Genomic DNA, 22,975 nt, shown 5'->3' on the forward strand with positions numbered 1-22,975 from the left:
CAATACATAACACGAAACAGGTGCACTAACAAGACAAGACCAAACAAACATCGATACATCAAGCGGTAGTAGCTAGTACTCCGGGGACGACGAACGCCGAAGCCTGCCCGAGCAAGGAGGAGGAGCAGTCTCGGCGGAATTCGTGACAGAAGCATTTGTGTTTAGTGAGTCCGCCAGAGCAGAGGCAGTTGGGATGACCAGGGATGTTCTCTTGATAAGTGTGTGAATTGGAAAAATGTTCTGTCCTGCTAAGCATTCGAAATGTAACTAGTACTTTTGGGTGTAAGGGAAAATGTATGGAGTAAAAAGTACATTATTTTCTTTAGGAATGTAGTGAAGTAAAAGTTGTCAAGAATATAAATAGTAAAGTAAAGTACAGATACCACAAAACACGACTTAAGCAGTACTTTTTTACACCACGGCACAGTTGCCAAGCCATCCTAAAGAGGGCGGTGTCTCTCTGGCAGGCTTGGGTGCCAGATGTTGGATAGAGGCTTAGCTGACATACGAGGCCACTGGCACAGAGTGTGTCTCAGCTTAGGATACTTTCTCCGAAAAAACGGACACATTGAGCTAAGGGACACTATCACTGCATCACATGGGGGTCTGAAAGGTTCCAGAACACTGCTGAGATCACAGAGTTTGTTCATATATGGGTATGCGTGTTCTGACGTTGTTATGTGTCATTCCTCTGTAGGCCATGTACATGTTCTATGCGCTGGCCCTGGTGTGTGATGACTACTTTGTTCCCTCTCTGGAGAAGATATGCGAGGTAAGAATGTAATACACTATTCTGTAACAGGGTCGGGGTCAATTCAACGGGAATGAATTTTAGGCACACAATTCTTATTTTCATATAAGAAGATGTGCTTTCTACTCTCTCTAACACTCTCACTCTCTCTCTGTCTCTCTCAGCGTCTTCATCTTAGTGAGGATGTGGCAGGAGCAACCTTCATGGCAGCCGGCAGCTCAGCTCCTGAACTCTTCACCTCTGTCATCGGTGAGACGTACAGACACACAGACACACATACTTTTTAAATGTTTTTATGTTTTACTTTATCAGCAGTCCCAGTATGTTTTAATGAGTGAGAGTGATATACGTTAGCCATGTCAATACTTTACATGTACAAGCTTGTAACCCTCCATTCCTAACCATTGTATAACCCAGGGGTGTTCTGTCTTTTATTTGTTACTGTGCAGGTGTGTTCATCACTAAAGGGGATGTGGGGGTGGGCACGATTGTGGGCTCCGCCGTCTTCAATATCCTCTGCATTATCGGAGTGTGTGGAATATTTGCTGGCCAGGTAGGTTTCTGTACCTTGGCTTGCTCAGGCATGCATGCACACACACACACACACACACATACACACCGGAAGGGATGAATACCTGGGGGTAAAATGTTGTCTGTTCCACTCTTACTGAATATTTTCTCTCTCTCTCTCTCTCTCTCTTTCTCTCTCTCTCTCTCAGGCGGTGCATCTGTCTCGTTGGTCTCTTATGAGAGACTCTGTGTACTACACCCTGTCCATCGCTGCTCTCATAGTGGTGAGTGGAGCCTGACCATTGCAAACCAGTGAAGTGAGCCTTAAAGGCTCTGTATGGTCAATCCGATTTCTGCAGTGGCCGTACAGCATGCGGCCTCCGCAGATGTCAGATCATTCATACTTCTTGCGCTTCGTGGAGCAGAGCAGAACTGTTGTGAGGGAAGTTGTCAAGGAAGTGAGTTTGTGTTTACACAGGACCTCCCGCCCCCACCTACCGTCAACCAATCATGTCAATGCGGAGCTAAACAGAGCTATACGGAGCCCTCTGCATTGTTACATTTGGGAGGCGCAAGGCGATGCGGTACGGAGCTTAATTTGGCCTCCGGAGGCTCCGCAATTGCGTCAGACCCTCCATATGGAGCCTCCGGATCGCAATTTTAGTGTGTTGCATCCTGTTGATCAGATGGTGCAACTACAGTGGAGCCATACACTGTTAACATCAGAGAATGGTGAACCACCATGGTTTTTACTGTACTTCCAGTCATTCTTCCAAGTGTTCAGTATCATTCTTCTTTTTCTCCTTACAGTTCATATATGATGAAAAGGTTTCATGGTAAATATGGCTTTCACTTTCTTGTGTATACAGTACATACGTTATGTGTTGTATTGTATAGCTGTTAAAAATCAGTTTCAATTGAATCCCTCTCGATGTTTGTTCCAGGTGGGAGTCTCTGACACTGGTTCTGATGTATTTCGGCTACATTTTGATAATGAAGTAAGTCTGTGTCTGACACCATCAATACACACACTTCAAAACAATTAGAGGTATGAAGTTGTATCCACATCCTTGTTCTGTCCCTCTTTGTCTAGGTATAACTGTCACATTGTTTGTTTCTGTGCATAGGTTTAACTCGAACATTGTGCGTTTCCTGGAGAGGCGGAAGAAGAACTCGTCCAGCCTGGGGAACGGCACAGCCAGTAACGCTGATCTGGATGACAATTGTGACGCCACCGCTGTCCTGCTGAAGAAAGGTACGGTCTGACTGTTCTGCTACAGTGGGGGAAAAAAGTATTTAGTCAGCCACCAATTGTGCAAGTTCTCCCACTTAAAAAGATGAGAGAGGCCTGTAATTTTCATCATAGGTACACGTCAACTATGACAGACAAATTGAGGGAAAAAAATCCAGAAAATCACATTGTAGGATTTTTAATGAATTTATTTGCAAATTATGGTGGAAAATAAGTATTTGGTCACCTACAAACAAGCAAGATTTCTGGCTCTCACAGACCTGTAACTTCTTCTTTAAGAGGCTCCTCTGTCCTCCACTCATTACCTGTATTAATGGCACCTGTTTGAACTTGTTATCAGTATAAAAGACACCTGTCCACAACCTCAAACAGTCACACTCCAAACTCCACTATGGCCAAGACCAAAGAGCTGTCAAAGGACACCAGAAACAAAATTGTAGACCTGCACCAGGCTGGGAAGACTGAATCTGCAATAGGTAAGCAGCTTGGTTTGAAGAAATCAACTGTGGGAGCAATTATTAGGAAATGGAAGACATACAAGACCACTGATAATCTCCCTCGATCTGGGGCTCCACGCAAGATCTCACCCCGTGGGGTCAAAATGATCACAAGAACGGTGAGCAAAAATCCCAGAACCACACGGGGGGACCTAGTGAATGACCTGCAGAGAGCTGGGACCAAAGTAACAAAGCCTACCATCAGTAACACTACGCCGCCAGGGACTCAAATCCTGCAGTGCCAGACGTGTCCCCCTGCTTAAGCCAGTACATGTCCAGGCCCGTCTGAAATTTGCTAGAGTGCATTTGGATGATCCAGAAGAGGATTGGGAGAATGTCATATGGTCAGATGAAACCAAAATATAACTTTTTGGTAAAAACTCAACTTGTCGTGTTTGGAGGACAAAGAATGCTGAGTTGCATCCAAAGAACACCATACCTACTGTGAAGCATGGGGGTGGAAACATCATGCTTTGGGGCTGTTTTTCTGCAAAGGGACCAGGACGACTGATCCGTGTAAAGGAAAGAATGAATGGGGCCATGTATCGTGAGATTTTGAGTGAAAACCTCCTTCCATCAGCAAGGGCATTGAAGATGAAACGTGGCTGGGTCTTTCAGCAGGACAATGATCCCAAACACACCGCCCGGGCAATGAAGGAGTGGCTTCGTAAGAAGCATTTCAAGGTCCTGGAGTGGCCTAGCCAGTCTCCAGATCTCAACCCCATAGAAAATCTTTGGAGGGAGTTGAAAGTCCGTGTTGCCCAGCGACAGCCCCAAAACATCACTGCTCTAGAGGAGATCTGCATGGAGGAATGGGCCAAAATACCAGCAACAGTGTGTGAAAACCTTGTGAAGACTTACAGAAAACGTTTGACCTGTGTCATTGCCAACAAAGGGTATATAACAAAGTATTGAGAAACTTTTGTTATTGACCAAATACTTATTTTCCACCATAATTTGCAAATAAATTCATAAAAAATCCTACAACGTGGTTTTCTGGATTTTTTTTTCTAATTTTGTCTGTCATAGTTGACGTGTACCTATGATGAAAATTACAGGCCTCTCTCATCTTTTTAAGTGGGAGAACTTGCACAATTGGTGGCTGACTAAATACTTTTTTTCCCCACTGTATATGTGTGTCTGTGTGTGTGTGTTTGCCTCATGTCTCTCTCCCTCTCTCTCTTTCTCTCACGCTCTCTCGTAGCTAACTTCCACAGAAAGCAGTCAGTGTTGATGGTAGATGAGTTGCTGTCAGCCTACCCCCACCAGCTGTCCTTCTCTGATGCCAGCATGAGGATCATGATTACCAGCCACTTCTCCCCTCGCACACGCCTCACCATGGCCTCACGCGTGCTCATTACTGAGGTAGGACCACACAGACACAAACACACACACGCCTCACCATGGCCTCACGCATGCTCATTACTGAGGTAGGACCACACAGACACAAACACACACACGCCTCACCATGGCCTCACGCATGCTCATTACTGAGGTAGGACCACACAGACACAAACACACACACGCCTCTCCATGGCCTCACGCATGCTCATCACTGAGGTAGGACCACACAGACACAAACACACCCACGCTTTGCCATAGCCTTCTGCACACGTGGGTGTTTCTGTTTGCTGTGTGGGTATGAATAAATTATATTCTTACAGCATACTTATTCTGATGTTTGTACAACATATGGCATGTGTTTGTATTGGATAGGCTATGACTATAGGCCTGTGTTTTGGTTAGTCATGTCATATGACATGGATTTTAAACTTTATTTTAAGCCTTTTCCAGAAATTAGAATTAGACCAAAAATGAAAGCATCTATCTGACATAAAAAGAAGAGGGGACAGTTTGATGAAAAAGCTTTAAATAAAGTTTAAAATCCAGGTCATGTGACATGATTAACCAAAACACAGGGCCCTAGCTATGACGTGTGTATGCATTTGTGCAGAGGCAGCGTCTGATTAGCACCCGGCCGTTCACTAACGGAGACTCGGAGGTCACGGTGAAAGTCGGCGGTAGGCGGGGCCTGGAGAATGGACTGGGCGGGCCAGAAAGGGGTGTCAATGGCCGCCGTGGTCACCATGGAGAGGACGACAGGGGAGGGGTGGAGTCTGGCAACGAGACGGAAAACAATGAGAATGATGAGGAAGAGGAGGAGGAGGAAGGGGAGGAGGAAGGGGAGGGACCTTTCGTGCCCTTTCACGCCCCAGGTATAATTTTTTAAATATCATTACAGGGTTTCAAACAATTCTCAGTCTCTCTGAGCTCTCTTTATTGTGTTGGTCAACCACATTCACACTCACCTAAAGGTATTTTTAGATTTCCTCAATAAAAGCATCACTTAATGTAAGCCCAGCAATGAACACAAATTGAAACCATACATCTCTTCTTCCTCTCTTTCTCTTTCTCTCTTTCTCTCTCTCTAGCTGGGTGCTGTAATAAGATCAAGTGGCTATTAGCCTGGCCTCTGTGCCTGCTGTTGTTCTTCACGGTGCCTAACTGTGCCAACCCTCGCTGGGAGAGATGGTTCATGGTCTCCTTCGTCACTTCCACCCTCTGGATTGCTGGCTTTTCCTATGTCATGGTCTGGATGGTGAGGACACACACACGTGCACATACACACACAGACACACAGACACACACACAGACACACACAGACAGACACTCACTGATGTGTGTCTCTTCCCTTCAGGTGACAGTGATCGGGTTTACTCTGGGTATCCCTGATGTTATCATGGGCATCACCTTCCTGGCAGCTGGCACCAGTGTACCTGACTGCATGGCCAGTCTTATAGTGGCACGTCAAGGTGAGGACACACACTACCAGGGCTGTTTGCATTGCTGCTGACCTGCCCCATGAACCGACACCCAGGAATCAAAGAGCTCCATACTGTCTGTGTACATGGTCAACAGAGAGAGGGTGGAGAGAAGGGAGGAGGCAAAGCTTGTCATCTGTCGGGCTGTCACCCCCCCCCACCCACCCTCTGTGACTGAGTCGTGTGGGAGTGATGGAAGAGAACACAGTGTGGTTCCTTCCTCCATTTTTTTGATCTGTGTTTATTCTCACTCCCCCTATCAAATATTCATCAGAGTCTGTCTGAGAGGGGGAAATGGGAAACACATTCCCTGACAGTCTGTTTGTTGTTGTTGTGTTTGTTGTTTGTGGCGACCTGAATACCTCAGCAAGTCTGAATTTTTTATTGATGTTACAGATGTTGACCAACATCTCTCTCTCTCTCTGCCTCCCTATCTCTCTCTCTCTGCCTCCCTCTCTCTCTCTGCCTCCCTCCCTCCCTCCTCTCTCTCGCTCTGCCTCCCTCCCTCCTCTCTCTATCTCTTTGTCTCCCTCTCCCTCTCCCTCCCTCCTTCTGCCTTTTGATTTCTCTTTCTCTCTTTCTCTGCCTCTGCCTCTTCTCCCTTTTTCGTTCTCCCTGTCTCTCTCTCTCTCTCTCAGGTCTTGGGGACATGGCTGTGTCTAACTCTATAGGCAGTAATGTGTTTGATATCCTTATTGGACTCGGCCTACCCTGGGCCCTGCAGACCCTGGCCATCAACTACGGCTCCTACGTAAGTAACAAACACAGTTTCTCCTAACCCTGACTGTGTAAGGTCTTTTAGTAAACATCTATAAGCAATACACAATAAAAACTGACATGAGCAACCTCTTTGACACGTATACATGCTAGGCCTATTCCGAGAAGGTAATATTGATGTTGCTTTATCATGTGAGAGATGACACAATTGATCTTCTGTCCAGAGCCCTCTCTGCTCATGTCAAATGGTACCAATGTTATGTATGTTTATGTACAATATTAGTCATGCCATGCTAACATAGCCATTGGAGCGTGTGTTATTTGTGATCTCTGTAGATAAACATATCTTCCAGCTTGACATGAGAGAGAGATGGTCCTAACAGCTGAAAGAGGGAGAAGAAAAGTAGCTGTCAGCAGTCCAAGCGAAATATAGCGCTGAGTGCACCTGTAGCCCAGTGTGCCATAACCCCACTAGATCAAACACACATGTGGGGGTGCTGTGGCTGTGAAGGAATGCCTACATACATCTGTTCCCAGGAGCACACAGACAAGCTTTGCTGCTTTTGGAGTGTGGAGTGTAACATGATTATTCTCAATGAAGGCTTTGACTGTGCGTTAGAGAATTGAGCTGTGTATCGAGGGTGTAGAATAAGATACACAGAGTACAGCTGATATACTGTATTCATTTCAAATGGGCCCGAATTCAAAAGAGATGGCAGGCTTGTAATGCATCAGTTTGGTGGTGTTTTTGAAACTATTATGCTCTTCTGGAAATAGCAGGTGTACACTTTACACTGGTGCGAAAGTGTTGTAAATCAGTTCCCAACCCCATGGTTTAACTTCTTCTCCTGTTGAACCCTTTCTTCTATTAGATTCAATTGAACAGCAAAGGGCTCATCTTCTCTGTGGGACTTCTGTTGGGGTCTGTGTTCCTCACAGTGAGTGACTCTTTAGAACTTTTTTAAATAATAAAATATACTTGTGTTTTGTATTTTTACACAGTCTATGCACAATTGAGTTTGAATAGAGCAGCTATAGATATAATTTCTTCATCTCTTCCCACCTCTCGCTCTCAGGTCCTGGGGGTACATCTGAATGGGTGGAAACTGGACCGTCGTCTGGGCCTGGTGTGTCTGTTCATGTACTCCATCTTTCTCTGCTTCTCCATCCTCATAGAGTACAACATCTTCACCTTCGTCAACCTGCCCACCTGCAGAGACCGCTGAGGCTCTTTCTCCTCCCTGTCGTCCCCTGTCTGTCTGCGCCTCAGATCATTTTGTCTTATTCAAAGCATCCGTTTTTGAATTTCATTATTTTCTTCATGGTCAGTGCAATATGGAGCAGCCCTGGTGTGTGTGTGTGTGTGTGTTTTAACAGGAGAGGAGATGATTGGGCACACACATGCAGGAGCACAAACTGACTTGTAAAAAGCTCTCTCACGAGGGCTCGTGAACAAAGCTATTTTTGTCGACTACTGCCTGCTTTGATATGAAGATTGTTTTTGTTTTGAATTGTTTGTAAAGGTGATTGAAACTGCGTTATTCTACAGTGTGATCTTGATTATATTTTATAATGTAATGTGTTTAATAGCTGCTAACTGGCTTAGAGGAAAGCCAGTCTGAAGAATATTGATAGTCTACTGGAATAGTGTTGTTCTTTGAACAATATTAGCAATGATTCTTACGGTTGATCATGACAATGGAAATCATTTAAGGTGAAAGCACCAGGTGACTTGATGTAAATAGTTGACGGAGGACATATTGCTGAATGACAACCCAGACTTCTCATCATGATCTGCGGGCATTACCCCCCCAACCCCCTCTATATACACACACACACACACACACATACACACACTGTTGTTGAGCAGCAGTATGTACACAAAGATACTTTATAAACATTGCTAAAGCAGCTTTTATTGAATCTGGCCCTTTTGAGTCCATTTCAGGAGGGGACAGGATAAATTGAGTACATTTGGTTGGAATAGGCAACAGCAATATGAGGTCAGATATGCTGTAATGTGGAAAGTGAAAGGTATCTCTAAAGGATAAGAGGGTAATGAAATGTGTTGATTTAGGGGTTTTGTAAATGTTTTCCCTTTGTAAATACACCCAGACAGATATTTTATTAATTTATTTATTGAACATTATTTATGGGGGGGAGGGTGCATTTTAAATCCAACCCAATCCACATTGGTCTCAAAGATTAGTTAATTTAGGAGATACTGTCTGCAGAGTATAGCGACACCAATACTCCCTGGTATGTTGTGAGACTCCAGTCTAAAGTCACTTTTAGGAAAAACATCCTTTCAACACTCTTTTGACTCTTGCAAGAGAGTAATTTCTACTTAAGTTATTCTGAACATTTACTTTATGATGGACTTGATTGAGATGATAACAATTTATGGAAGAAAATGTATTTTTCCTTAGCAAAGTCAAACCTCTTCTGTGAGACTGTATTTGCACTGAGGTATATTATATGTGGTACCTATCCAAAGTGGGAGACGGTCTCTGTTTCAATGACCATGATTGTCCCTACTTGCTGATTGTTAGGACAATCTCCTGGTAAAATGAAGCAAGCGTTTGTGAAAAACAGTGAACTCCTTTTTTCCACTCATGTAGCTCAAGAGAATGAGCTGTGCTGCCACCTAGGGGCACAACTATGAACTATATCACAATATTGGATTCCTACGGACTATCTCTTATTCAAAGTAACTTTTACCAAATGTACATTGCCTGGAAGGACTTCTTGTTTAAAGGATGGATTTTCTGTTCTGCTGGCACACAGAGGAAATTAGACATATCTGTACTAATCACTCCCAGTGACATTATTCATAGGGGTAGAGATCATAGAGAATGATAGAGGCCTCTAGTGACCAAAAGGCTGTATTGGCATGGGGAGCGCCATTGATGGCTTCCACCATTTTAATATAGTCAACTGGGTGGGACTTCCAACTTCATTGGCTGATGCCTCCTGGTGACCCTGTTGGCATCATGTCCAACCGGGTCATCAGGAGGGATCAGCCAATCGTGAAGAAGAAAATGTACTACTTCAAAATGGACATACCCTCAATGGCGTTGCCCATGCTGTCACAGACGCTATAATAGCACAGATACAAAGATGAGTCCTCGATCTATCTCTATGGTAGAGATGCACTTTAAATAAAGCATCTGAAATTTGACCTGACCTGATGTTGGTTGGGCTGCGGTAATTTGTGTTTTGTAATGCACAATGTTTAGATTCCTCCAAGTGGTAGGTTGTGCTACATTTAAATCAATACATATGACCTTTACGCCTTTAGTTTAAAGGGAACATATCAGACATCATCTGTCGACCAGCAGGGGATTCTGAGACACTGTTGCTCAAGTCAAGCCAACCAGCAAAGCACCATAATTACATTGGCCCCTCAGAAAGTATTATATTTATCTCTCTATCCTCTCCTGAAAGGAGGGGGAACACTGTTAAAACACTGTTAAAACATTGAGATGTTTCACCTGATGGGTTTATTTCATGAATGCAAATAACTCTGAATTACTTATCTTGTGAATACTAATTTCATGGACCAATAGCACAACATCTCAAATGCATAAATTATAATGAAAAAAGTCTCAGAATGTACAAAGTCTTAGGGTTGCATTTATTTTTAAAGGATGTTTGTTTGTTTTTGTTCATATCATATTTATTTGTCTTGGGAGATTAGTATAGACAGAGCAAAACTCTGTAATGTCAAAGGAAAACAGGGTTTATCGTTAAAATGTCAAATTATTTATAATGCAATAATTATGAGCTTTACAATGTAAATATGGTGTTTCTTTTTGTTTGATTGAAGGCACATATGGCAGTTTTCTAGATAGTACGTACACAGTAGTACATCCTTCTGTCAATAGAGGAAAATCTATATTTTAGGACAGGCTAAGGCTAAATGGTTTACAGAAATCTGCACTGGAAGCTTGTTCTGAAAATGGGACTTCTCTTAATATCTACCAGCCTATAAGTCAAAGGCTCCCAACTCTCTTTTTTGGCAAATATCATACAAATGTCCCCATGCAGCATTCAATATACAGGTATTTATGTTGGGAAAACTTTCAGTGGCACATCTATTGTAACTGAAATATTAACCAGTGACATATTCATCATTGGGCATAATAGCATGGACAATATGGTCAGATGTCATGTGTTAATGTGTCCCTGTAGTACAGCTTCTACAGTACATTTGATGAGGATTATGTTCTAAAAACAGGTACTATACGATCATGTGCTTGAAATTAACCAAACTATTGCCAAGACTCTTATCTGCAGATGAGCTGTCTTGAAGAAAGGAATATTTTAATAATTTGTGATATAAACATGGTGATATATTGCTGATGTACATAGATATACATACATGTAAATGTATTTATATATTTAGTCTTCATCTGTATATCTGTTGAATATATTTTCATAGATGTGATCCTATGTCCCCCTTGGTACCCTCCTTAGTCCTTGTTTTGTTGTGTTTTAGATTTTATTGATATCACTGTGTCCTTTGTTAACTCGCATGGATATATTTTAATATAATACATTATTTATGGTAATTATAATGTAATTGAATCATAGTTTTATATATATATATATATATCAAAGATGGCACTAGACGCAGCTGTTAAACTGGACTTCCTAGATGACTGCATTGTTGCTGATAGGATTGCTGAGTTTGATGACGTAATGTTAACCAAATCGCCCGAGTTATGCCTCCTGAACAGGGAGATCTAGACAGAATGGTTTACTTTGTGTTCTAATGTTTCAGATGTTTAGAATAATGTTGCTACTTGAGCATAAATAAAGTAATATTTGCTTAAGGTAATGCATGTACCCTTGTGTTGCTTTTGTATCCACAGAAAATCTGTTCTTTAACTAAATCCATTAAGTACCTTTTAGATGTGACAGAGAAAGGGACAGAGAGAAACTCACTAAAACGGTATTTTCATGAGTCAATTATCTGATGTCTAATTAAGCAATAAGGCCTGAGGAGGTGTGGTATATGGCCAAAATGCCACGGCTAAGGGCTGTTCTTAGGCACAACGCAGAGTGCCTGGATATAGCTCGTAGCTGTGGTATATTGGCCATATACCACAAACCCCCGATGGTATATTGGCCATATACCACAAACCCCCAAGGTGCCTTATTGCTATTATAAACTGGTTACCAACGTAATTAGACCAGTACATATTATTTTTTTGTCATACCCATGGTATATGGTCTGATATACCTTGGCTGTCAGACAATCAGCCTTCAGGGCTCGAATCACCCGGTTTATAATTTCACAATACATACTGCCTCTATATTGTGTACAGTGTTTTTGGGGCATCATCTGGGACATTCACAACTTTTGGAGCACACACTGGACAAATTAGCACAAAGTAGTGACCATCACTCTGGTCTGCAAAAATGCTATCACTCTCAAAATGCAGAAAAGTATGTTGCAGGCTATTCCCACACTCAAGTAGATGTTGTTCCCCCAAATAATCACTCACAGCTGGCATATTATTTTCTTTTTTACATTCCATCAGAGCTATGTGAAAACATTATAGAACGTTGCATCAACTAGTCCAAGCCAGGGGGGTCAGTCGGGCTCACTTGGGCCGACGATATCTCATAGTGATTTTCTTGAAGGTCTATGTCCCTAGAGTTGGAAAATGTGTGATAGTCCCATCATTTTTCCCATAGGGATTTTACCTATGACAAACAATGTCAATATACAAGTTATTGCTCACGTATACCCTTTATTGATATATCATTGGAAAGCTTAGATTCACAGCTATCAATCAGATACATTTCTGGAATTTGACCTCTAGAGTACATCTCAGAATTACCTATATAAATCGTTTAAAAAAGGAAACCCTGATACATTTTAACCTCTGTTTGACAAGTGGTTCTGAAAGGTCAGGAAATTACCTTTCAAATTATATATAATATAACCAACTACAACTATTGTTTAAAAATAGCAAATTGTGCCATTGACAATAGAATGTTGGTACACTATATATACAAAAGTACGTGGACACCTTAGTTCCAGTGAAGGGAAATCTTAACGCTACAGCATACAATTACATTCTAGACGATTCTGTGCTTCCAACTTTGTGGCAACAGTTTGGGGAAGGCCCTGTCCTGTTTCAGCATGACAATGCCCCTGTGCACAAAGCGAGGTCCATACAGAAATGGTTTGTCAAGATCAGTGTGGAAGAACTTGACTGGTCTGCACAGAGCCCTGACCTTAACCCCATTGAACTCCTTTGGGATGAATTGGAATGCCGACTGCGAGCCAGGCCTAATCACCCAACATCAGTGCCCGACCTCACTAATGCTCTTGTGGCTAAATGGAAGCAAGTCCCACAGCAATGTTCCAACATCTAGTGGAAAGCCTTCCCAGAAGAGTGGAGGCTGTTATAGCAGCAAAAGGGGAACCAACTCCATATTAATGCCCATGATTTTGGAATGAGATTTTCAACGAGCAGATGTCCACATACTTTTGGTCATGTAGTGTAACTTAACCATAGAATTCCATGTAGTGGGGCAGCTATGTTTTTGGATTGTAACTTTGGTGATCGAGGCACCACATTTCACACACTGCTAGAACAGGATTTTAAAAAGATTTGTAGATACAGGGCCATCACAGGATACACATATTAACCCCACAGAAGCCTTTTTCCAATATTGCCACCAAACAACTCAATGGCGTCTTATTGGATCAATTTCGCATGACCATACCTGTATGAAATATAATCGTAGTATACTCAATGATATCTTAAAATGTTCATAGTGATGTAGAATACACAACCAAATGAGCCAGGTGTGCCAGATATGTAAAAATGATTATTCACACAAAACATGTTAAATGCATTTATACATTTAAATAGTCATGGATGTGGGCTGATTAAAATGATAAGCAATGTTATCCTTTAACTGTTTTCATCATGTTGACTATAAACCTGCCCCGTACATTCCATTACAATGTAGTAAAATCCAATGTTGGGACTGTTGAGGCCAATTATACTACTTTTAGTATTCTAGTAACTGGCCCCATAGTAAAAATAGATCTTAAATAAGACTAACTATGTGTAATGGTTTGCTGCTCTCATCATTAAGATATTAGGTTAAAACTTATTGGCATTCTTCTGGAATTTTACAAGTTTCTAGTCCTCTGTTTTATGAAAACAGTTAATAGGATAACATTGTATATCATTTTTATCAGCTCACATCCATGACTATTCACTTGTACATATCCATTTCACATGTTTGAAGATGGAATATTGCAATTATTGATCATGACATCTTCAGAAATCAGAGATATAGACAGCATTTTGGACACATTCTTACCACAATTCTGTGAATAATTGAATAATAATATAATATAATATGCCATTTAGCATAAGCTTTTATCCAAAGCGACTTACAGTCATGTGCGCCTACATTTTTACGTACGGGTGGTCCCGGGGATCAAACCCACTACCCTGGCGTTACAAGCGCCATGCTCTACCAATTGAGCTACAGAGGACCACATCTTTATATCTGGCACACCTGGCTTATTTAGTTGTGTATTCTACATCACTATGAATATTTTAAGATATTATTGGGAATACTACAATTATATTTCATAAAGGTATGGTCATGCAAAATAAATCCAATAAGTTGTTGAGTTGTTTGGCGGCCATATTGGAAAAAGGCTTCTGTGGGGATAATGGTGATTTCAAGACAACTGGGAAATCTGGAGAAAAAAAAAAGGTCATGACGTCAGTGATTTTCAGGTCGGAAAGGCGGAGCTCTAGAAAGAGGCCCGATTTCCCGACTTGAAATTCCGAGTTGGATGACCGTTCAAGACAACTTTTCCCAGTAGGAGCTCATTTTTTTCAGAGTTCCCAGTTGTCTTGAACGCACTGAAGTCGGAAGTCGGAGATTTCCAAGTTCCCAGTTCTCAGTTGTTGTGAACGGGGCAAAATATGCAGTCAACGCGTAGGAAACGACTGTATTGTTGGTGCTACTGGGAAATGTAGTTCTTCTGTCCTTCCCACCGAGGGGGTTCGATTAATCTGGCCCGGGGTACACCAACTTTATTTTTTATTTTATTTTTTCAAATCAAAACAAGCTATGGCCCGTCACATCATCAGGCCTTCTCAAATTGAACAGTAATCTGCCGAGCTTGGTCATGTTGTCAACAAGGCAGCATGGTGCATTGTCCAGAAACATACAAGTATTATTATAATTATTAAATAGATGTTTGAATTTTCAAACTAGTTTTCATTGGGAATGCTTATAAAGCGTTTTTATTAAAGCAATCACTTTTGAATAGGAAAACACAGAATCCTACTCATTACTACACGAGCTTAATTACATGATCCGACTGGGGCACCTTGCCACCCGGTTCCAAATCGAATGCAATCAACTTTCAATCGCTGCAAAACACGCCTAAACGGAAGCCCGGGCGAGATTAATCGAACCCCCTCAATGTTCTCGCAACATTACTGTGACGTTGTTGCAACGTGATATCGTGCGCTTGCTATGGACTGTTTGATAACCACTTCCGCTTTTTTCCCTCACTAGTCCCCATTTGCGTATACCTTGAAAGATAGGAAGACATTGTAGAAAGGTTTTTGTTGGTTTAAACTAACGTTTAGGAGGTCGACTGCTTGAGGAATTTTATGGAGCATAATAATGGAGATACTTCTAGCTGGGCGATGCAGCGACGAATGGAAGGATTGGTCAACAAACACATGGCAGACATAGCTCTAGAAACACTCCAGCAGAGACTTTCAGCTGTGTCCGACGAAATGAACAATCTTGCGGAACATGTCTCGAGACGCTCGGAGGATATTCCCAAAGATGATATTTCAAGACGACCTGATGTCAGCTTTGACGTTGAGTCGCTGAGTGCGACGTTTAGCACGGGTGGTGTTGGGGAAAAGTTGTTGATGCCAGCCACCTCATCATCAGCAGGTAACGTTTTACCCTGATTAACTGTGGTTCTAATATTAGTGAATTCCTCACTTTGTTTTGTATCTAGCCTACTTGGAAGTAACAAGCAGTGAAAAAAACTAAGAATAACATGAATTATTCAGCTGTGTGACCAATCAGATTCGCAGGAGTAGTAAAATCGCTCTCAGGCTAAATGTTTTAATTGCTACAGTTTGTACGCCAGAATGTGATATAACCAAATATGTTTGGTGTCGAGGACTGGACGTTACAAGTTTGCCTATACAAAACGTCGCCATAGAGTTTTCAACTAATCTGGTATTGGCGATACTCTCTTAGTTTTTGATTCTGGAAAACATTAGTCTTATAAATGTCTGTGTCCAGTTGCAATTGGTTCTACAAACGCCTGAGAACTCTGAAAGATAGTAAATCCATGTTTTGAACCGCGCAAAGAGGTTCCTCGCCATTAAATGCTGCACATCTAGCATTTCCCAGCGTCTAGTCGTAGCAACAACAAAAATTTGGCTGAAGAGTTAGTTACAGTAGCCAATGACACTTACTCTGTTTTAGAATGATGGGGGGAAATGACTAACTACACCAGGCCTGTTACTGTTCTAAAATGTGACACAATATGACAAATCAACAAACTGACCAACAAAACTTTTTTGGGCCCCTACCTTGACCCTGGTGTCATCCCAAATCCGTTCCTATCCACTTTTCCTCAGAGACGGCTGCCCAGCGTAAGATCATCTCCTTGCTGGTGGAGATCAAGGAGGAGCAGCAGAGACAGTGGGCAGTGTTGAGGGAGCTGCAGGCCAGGGTTCAGGGCCAGAGCTTTCCAGAGGTAGAGGAGGAGGTGGAGGCTCTAGACATTGACATCCCTCTGAGGACCTTGGAGCAGCTAGATGACACAGAGAGGCACCTGGAGGATGCCGGAGCACAGAAGAGAATGGTAGGTGGACAGTGACCCAATAGGGCTTAAACCAGCGACAAGCACACTACCTACTGTGGTATAATAGTGTTACATAATGGTAAGTGATTGTGTTATTAATGGTGTGTATCTATGACAGGTGTCTCACCTGTCACGGATGGGCGGGGCCACGGTGGATGATGCAGTGCGAAGGCTCTTGCAGGCAGTGCTAACTTTCGCTGTGGGCTCTGAGCTCAACTGGGTGGGCCGCGGCCAGAAAAGGAGCTTCAGAAACACCCGCCTCCAAGGGGTTCTCTTCCGTAAGTGTCGGTACCATACCTAGGGCTCTATAAAATGTATATATATTTTGCCTGATTCCGTTTTAGTTTTTTCACAAATGCACTTCTCTGTTTTTTCAGGTTTCAGTTGTTAGAATTTTTTTCAGGTTTTCACTCTCAAAATCACAATTGAGAGATATATATATATTTTTTTTTTTTTTAAACAATTGGATGTTCTCAGTCCACAACAATGCTTAAACCACATCAGGAGACCACTTTTGAGGTCTGGGAAAAATTGATGAAATTTAGATTTTTGGGTGTAGTTACCCTTTTAATGCAAGTGAGCGCCAGCAAGAGACCGTTGTTTGGTTAGCTACATTTCTGTAGCGCTCGTGATTGCAGAGTTGCAAAACAAATGGCAACTGGATTGTTGCAAATAGTCATTATATCATTCTGCCAGATATGCATAGGCTACTTTGTAGTTAACATTTTAATTGAGAACATTTTTGGGAAAGCCTTTGCATCTATCAGAAGACGGTAGTCATTACATTAGCATGATCACTAACGGCTACACAAAGTGATAGACAAATGCGCACACACAGACGGGGGCATTCTTGTGCCGTTGCCTCGTCAGAAAGTAGAAAAAATACGAATCACTGAATCATTTTATTAATGTCTTATGATAATATTGGTGAAATTAATGAATGTTCTAATAAATTCAATACATTTTGTTGATTTCCTACAAAGTTCAATACATTTTTTAAATATTGTTGAATTTTGTGTCTGGATTCCGTCCATATTCTCCACAATGCAAATTTTATAGGGCCCTACTATCATACCTTACACATACCGGGAGGGGGGGATGCATGGATAGATAGATGGATGGATGGATAATGCGAAGGAATCTGATCAGTCTCCATATAGACAAAAAGAGACATTTGGATGCAGCACTGACCTCACTACTTCTCTATTACTATAGGTGCTCTGAAAAGAACCCCAGTGGGCAAAGAGGCCACACATCACCAGTTTGCAGACGTGGTGAAGAAATGGCTGCGGTACACCCCGTTCAGACAGGGAGGGAGTGGTCGACGGCTTTACAAACCACCTGTTGAGTTCCTGTGTCCAAATGAATGTGTAGGTCTGCCTACACATCCACAGTAACTCTCAACCAGCTTACCGAAAACTTCAATTAATAGCCCGGGCGTTTATTTGCTTAAATCACTGAACACAACAGGTGCTTTATTAGAGACCGGCATCTATTTCCTTAATGCAGCTAATACAGCTTTTACTCATTTGCATAGTTATTGTTTAATTACAGCATTCACTTCCATCATTTTAATCAGTTTTTTAATTTCCTGCACTGTGTTATCATTTACACACTGTCACGTTTTTTGTTGTCTTAGTATGCCTCTATTTGGGTGTGAAAAACTTTTCCTTGACAGAATAAATATTCTCCTCTTTGACTGTGCATTTTTGGCAGATCTTACTTTCGCCACTAGAGGGCAATCAAACAATTTCTGGGGGTCTATACTCCTGAAGTTGTTGACTGTTTTTGTGCTTGCCAGTTAGCTAGCAGTTCTCAGCTTGTCAGTTAGCTAGCAGTTCTCAGCTTGTCAGTTAGCTAGCAGTTCTCAGCTGTTAGCAGCCAATGACTAGCAGTTTCTTACCCGCGATAAAAATAGATGATTACCATTTTTTTAAGACATTACAGAATTATGTAATGTAACAAATCCAACATTAAACCTCGTAAATAATTAATGGTAATTCATGGTAACCTCAAACAATTCAATTTAAACCCAGCGTTTATTTGAAACAGGCTTTTATTTGCTGAAATATGTGCCATTGCCCTGCTATTAAAAGGGACAGGTGACTATTTGAGACTCAGTGTTTAATTGAAGTTTTACGGTATTTAAATATATTCCAGTGTTTAAAATGTATGTATTTTTTCTAAGTTTGTTACATTTCGTAAAATAAGAAGACATTATATTTCAATATGAATATTTGCAGGTTGGCCCATGTTACTTCATACAGGGCCAAACCTGTGATCTGCTCAAGTAACTCAAGTAACCCCTGCATGAATCATGCATTGATATAAATTGAGGATTTGTACTCAAAATCCAGTTTCTCACACCGTTCTCAAGATTCTGCCCACAATGCACAGTCTCCAATAGACACACCCCATGAAGCTCCTCACCATCACAGATCTGTCTGCTATGGTGTGGCACTATCCCTGTTAATACCTGTGTAATTAATTCAAACCAAATACTGCTGCAAAACCTGTTGATAAAAGTTGTATTGCATTTAATGCTTTGAAGGTACTGACTAGTAAGCTTTCCTGAAGATTTTGTCTAATTCCAGTTATGAGAGTATGGGTAAATATATATAGTTAACCCAAATGGCCTGCATGGCTCATAATATGCCATGGATGTTAGTTTGTAGTAGGCATATGTTTTCATCCTCATGAAAACCCAGGCTTCCTGGTTATTCAGATCACCTCTTTCTGCACATTGTCTTTCCTATATAGCTCACTCAGTTTTATGATTGAATGTCAGAGACGTGAAAGCAACTTACTATATGTTAAAGTCAAATAAATGTCCATATAAGCTTTCTTGTAACATAATACATTGTACATGTCCATAAATACATTTTTGAAAATACATATTTCTCATTCCTGTTTCCTTGTTTTTGTAATGAAAACGTGGGTCTTTTGCTAGAAAACAATACAATCCCAACAAAGCGGGGTGAACGACCCAAGCCGGGGCAATGGCATCAGCAATGTTTTTTTATTCTGTTGATAAGAATGAGTGGACGACGGTGATAAAGAATAATGGTGCTAAAAGTTTGAAATGAACATCAGTTTATTGTTGGAGTGCGGTTCATCAGAAAGGATGTTTTTTTGTCTGACCTGTATAGAGTGAGATTTGTTTATTTATTCTGTAAGTATGTCTACCAGGATCTGTGTGTATATTCAACAAAATTCACGATTCAACATAATGTACAAATAAAACTACAATTTCAACAAATGTAGAATGATTTGTGAGCAACTGTTCAGAAATCCCTAACATTTACAACTGTGGAACGTGCATTTGCGCATTCAAAAAGTGCTTGTGGATCTGTATTCTGTGCCTGTCGACATATTACAATCCACAAATGTGGCATCAGATGTGTTGGCTCTCTCCATTTATTGGGATAATCTTTGTGTCAAGTATGATCTGACTGCTGACTCGTCCAAGGACCTATAGCAGTGTTTCCCAAACTCGGTCCTTGGGACCCCAAAGGGTGTACATTTTGGGGTTTTGCCTAAGCACGACTACACAACTGATTAAAATAATCAACTCATTATCAAGCTTTGATTATTTGAATCAGCTGTGTAATTAAGTAAAAAACAAAATGTGCAACCCTTGTGGTCTCTAGATTTGAGTTTTAGAAATGCTGACCTAAAGAATATGGTAAAATGTCAGTAGTGTGGTTCAGCATATAACTTGAAGAGATGTTTTGCTCATTAAAGACACTCACGAACTTCTACAGATGGACCATTAACAGCATCCTGTCGGGCAGTATCACCGCCTGGTAGGACAATTACACGGCCCGCAACCGCAGGGCTCTCCAGAGGGTGGTGCGGTCAGCCCAACGCATCACCAGGGGCACACTGCCTGCCCTCCAGGACATCTACAGCACCCAAAGTCACAGGAAGGCCAAAAAGATAATCAAGGACCTCAGCGAGCCACAGCCTGTTCACCCCACTACCATCTAGAAGGCGGAGACAGTACAGGTGCATCAAAGCTGGGACCGAGAGACTGGAAAAACAGCTTCTACTTCCAGGCCATCAGACTGTTAAACAGTCACCACTAGCCGTACTCCGCCCAGTACCCTGCCCTGAACCTTACTCATTGTTCTAGACGGCTACCACCTGGTACTCTGCCCTGCCCTAAGTGCATAGAGTCATTGAACACTGGTCACTATAATAATGTTTACATACTGTTTTACCCACTTTATATGTATACAGTATACTGTATTCTAGTCATGGCTCATCCTATTTAGCTACTGCTGTACACCTTTTCTATTCATATACTGTCCATACCACAGGAGGCTGCTGAGTGCAGAACGGGTCACAATAATGTCTGGAACGGAGCAAATGGATTGGCATCGAACACCTGGAAACCATGTGTTTGATATATTTGTTTACATTCCGCTCCAATTATTACCACTAGCCCGTTCTCCCCAATTAAGGTGCCACCAACCTCCTGTGGTCCATACTGTCTTTACACTGAGTGTACAAAATACTTACCTGCCAACTTTTCAAAAAACCTTTTCAAAAAGATTTTCGCCTGGGTCCTGCAGTCGGTAAAAAGCAATTGCACTGCCTGCGTCTCAGAACTGCGGCCGCCTTGATCTCATGAGGTTATCGTTGCCCACGTGTGCATGACGTCAGAGAAAGTCGGGATCAAGTCGGACACAAATCTAACCAGCATGCATTGGGCGGTGATCGCCGGTGATCGATTCTGCGCAGACCTGGCTCATCTCAAATGAGCCTCTTGTCTATGATCTGTCGGCATGGTTATACTGGCCTGTGGCCTTCTTGGAGGCCTTGATGATATCGGAGGGGGGCTCCCATTTGAAGCAGGGCTCCAGATTGGCCATCTTTATGGTCATTATTGAGGACAGGGTGCCATCCAATGCTAGGCTGTTTCTTCTCTTGGTTTTGTTCAGTCCCACAACTGAAAACACCCTCTCAGCATCTGCGTTTGCATGGGGCAACACCAGGACAAGCTTGGCGACGGCAGCAAGCCTCTCGAATTCTTTGGCTCCAAAACACAATGGAAAAACATACCTTGATTTTTGATTGATTAATACTATAAGTATACTGTAGGTTGATCCATTAACAAAGTTCAGATAAAAACATGCATAATTTGCAACATGCATGACACATATGCATGCAACAATTTTAAGCAACAGATGTAGCCAAGCCACACCTGCCAAAAGGAAAGACAAAAAATGTTTACCTTATGCTTCCGGGTTGCCATTTCAGCCCAGAAGCTTTCCATTTCAGTTTCGTCCTGCAGGGATATCATTGGCATGGTCTGATAATTTAGAAACTCCTCACCCAGAAGGTCATGCTCCTCTGGCCCATGGTATGGGAGGAGATGGGGAAACCTATTTATGAAAGTAGAGTTACAAGTTGTTACGTTTTAGGTATATAGTCATCAACCAGCAGCAGTTCATACACATCTTTGAGGAGAAGCCACATAAGAATATCTAATGTGCAGTTTAGGAGTGAACACACCTCATCATAAAACACAGGGTATTTTAGCTAAGATAACAGACAATAAATAGAGAAAAAAAACTAACCTTTCAACAAAGTACAGGACATCTTCGATGTCACTTTCAGCCCTTTGCCGTACATCTACAAATTGTGCGTGCTTGATCAGTGGCTCTTCCAGTGGCAGCTTCTTAAGTGCATAGTCCACAGCACTTGTCAGGAATCCACCTGCTGTGGTGTGATGTCACCCTCATCGAGTAATCTGTTCAATTTAGCCCTGGTTGTGAACCTAATGTTCAACTTTCTTCCTGTCACAGATACAGCATATCGGTATAAGGTACAAGGCTAAATATCACATATCACAGTGTTTGATCATAATAATAGTCAAATACTAACCTGGTAAATGGTTTGCCTTTTCTTTAAAGGCAATTTCAAAAGGCTCCTCATGGCACTGCAGAGCTGCTGGAACCATAAACTTGGAACATAGCTTGCGTACGAATTTCACCATCTATAACAGACATTTACAAAAATAGTAGGTGAAACCTGTTTTAGAGGATCCCTGCAGATATCAGCAAGAAACACAGAATGGAAAAAAAACTGCAAAATCCAATCCCACCTCATCATGTAACAAAAATATTGATGACTGCTCTCTCTGAAGCAGCAAGTTGAAAGAAGTGAAAGATGGTACGGTGGCTTGGAAGAACAGCAGGTACACTTCTGTCATGGGGTCAGTGAATGTCTGCACAAGTCTACTTTTATTGCACACATTTCCTGTATTTATGTTAAATTCTTTGGAATACATCTTACCTGTTCGAAATCAGCTGAGTTTACATTCACCACACTAAATCATGTTCACACGCACGCACAAACAAATAATTTATTTCAAGATTTAAAGTTTAAGAGAGTGAGTACTCAATTGGACGACATTTCATTGTTACATCCCTAGTCTCAGCTCAGCTTCTTATCAGACTTCTTGAGGTAGTGACCGTTTCTTCTCCTGTTGTCTTTAGCGGCAATAGTATCTCTTCTTCT

At 41.8% G+C, this 22,975-nt stretch overlaps 2 protein-coding genes and 1 long non-coding RNA gene across 3 annotated transcripts in view; 2 read left to right on the forward strand and 1 right to left on the reverse strand.

Annotated features, from left to right (window-relative positions):
- Nucleotides 1-9,528, forward strand: part of slc24a3 (solute carrier family 24 member 3) — a 115,159-nt gene extending 105,631 nt beyond the window's left edge. Inside the window, exons 4-17 of the mRNA XM_041866847.2 lie at nucleotides 698-772; nucleotides 916-1,000; nucleotides 1,201-1,304; nucleotides 1,471-1,545; nucleotides 2,072-2,097; nucleotides 2,206-2,259; nucleotides 2,389-2,516; nucleotides 4,215-4,375; nucleotides 4,965-5,226; nucleotides 5,443-5,609; nucleotides 5,709-5,823; nucleotides 6,471-6,583; nucleotides 7,422-7,487; nucleotides 7,626-9,528. Coding sequence (XP_041722781.2) covers nucleotides 698-772; nucleotides 916-1,000; nucleotides 1,201-1,304; nucleotides 1,471-1,545; nucleotides 2,072-2,097; nucleotides 2,206-2,259; nucleotides 2,389-2,516; nucleotides 4,215-4,375; nucleotides 4,965-5,226; nucleotides 5,443-5,609; nucleotides 5,709-5,823; nucleotides 6,471-6,583; nucleotides 7,422-7,487; nucleotides 7,626-7,775 — 1,581 coding nt within the window. The 3' untranslated portion in view covers nucleotides 7,776-9,528. The remainder of the gene's footprint in view (nucleotides 1-697; nucleotides 773-915; nucleotides 1,001-1,200; nucleotides 1,305-1,470; nucleotides 1,546-2,071; nucleotides 2,098-2,205; nucleotides 2,260-2,388; nucleotides 2,517-4,214; nucleotides 4,376-4,964; nucleotides 5,227-5,442; nucleotides 5,610-5,708; nucleotides 5,824-6,470; nucleotides 6,584-7,421; nucleotides 7,488-7,625) is intronic.
- A 5,541-nt stretch (nucleotides 9,529-15,069) lies between these two features.
- On the forward strand, nucleotides 15,070-19,706 carry si:dkey-187a12.4. The gene is made up of 4 exons (XM_041866604.2): nucleotides 15,070-15,519; nucleotides 16,221-16,447; nucleotides 16,566-16,725; nucleotides 17,663-19,706. The coding sequence occupies exons 1-4, from the start codon at nucleotides 15,225-15,227 to the stop codon at nucleotides 17,842-17,844; spliced, it is 864 nt and encodes a 287-aa protein (XP_041722538.1). The 5' UTR covers nucleotides 15,070-15,224; the 3' UTR covers nucleotides 17,845-19,706.
- A 2,091-nt stretch (nucleotides 19,707-21,797) lies between these two features.
- Nucleotides 21,798-22,624, reverse strand: LOC123482739. Its single transcript, XR_006657909.1, has 4 exons — nucleotides 22,560-22,624; nucleotides 22,340-22,451; nucleotides 22,033-22,155; nucleotides 21,798-21,837 (listed from the first exon to the last, which is right to left on the reverse strand). It is a non-coding gene; the product is annotated as an uncharacterized LOC123482739 (long non-coding RNA).
- Nucleotides 22,625-22,975: the final 351 nt, after the last annotated feature.

The sequence above is a fragment of the Coregonus clupeaformis genome, chromosome 37 (assembly GCF_020615455.1).
Source record: "Coregonus clupeaformis isolate EN_2021a chromosome 37, ASM2061545v1, whole genome shotgun sequence".
NCBI lineage: Eukaryota > Metazoa > Chordata > Actinopteri > Salmoniformes > Salmonidae > Coregonus > Coregonus clupeaformis.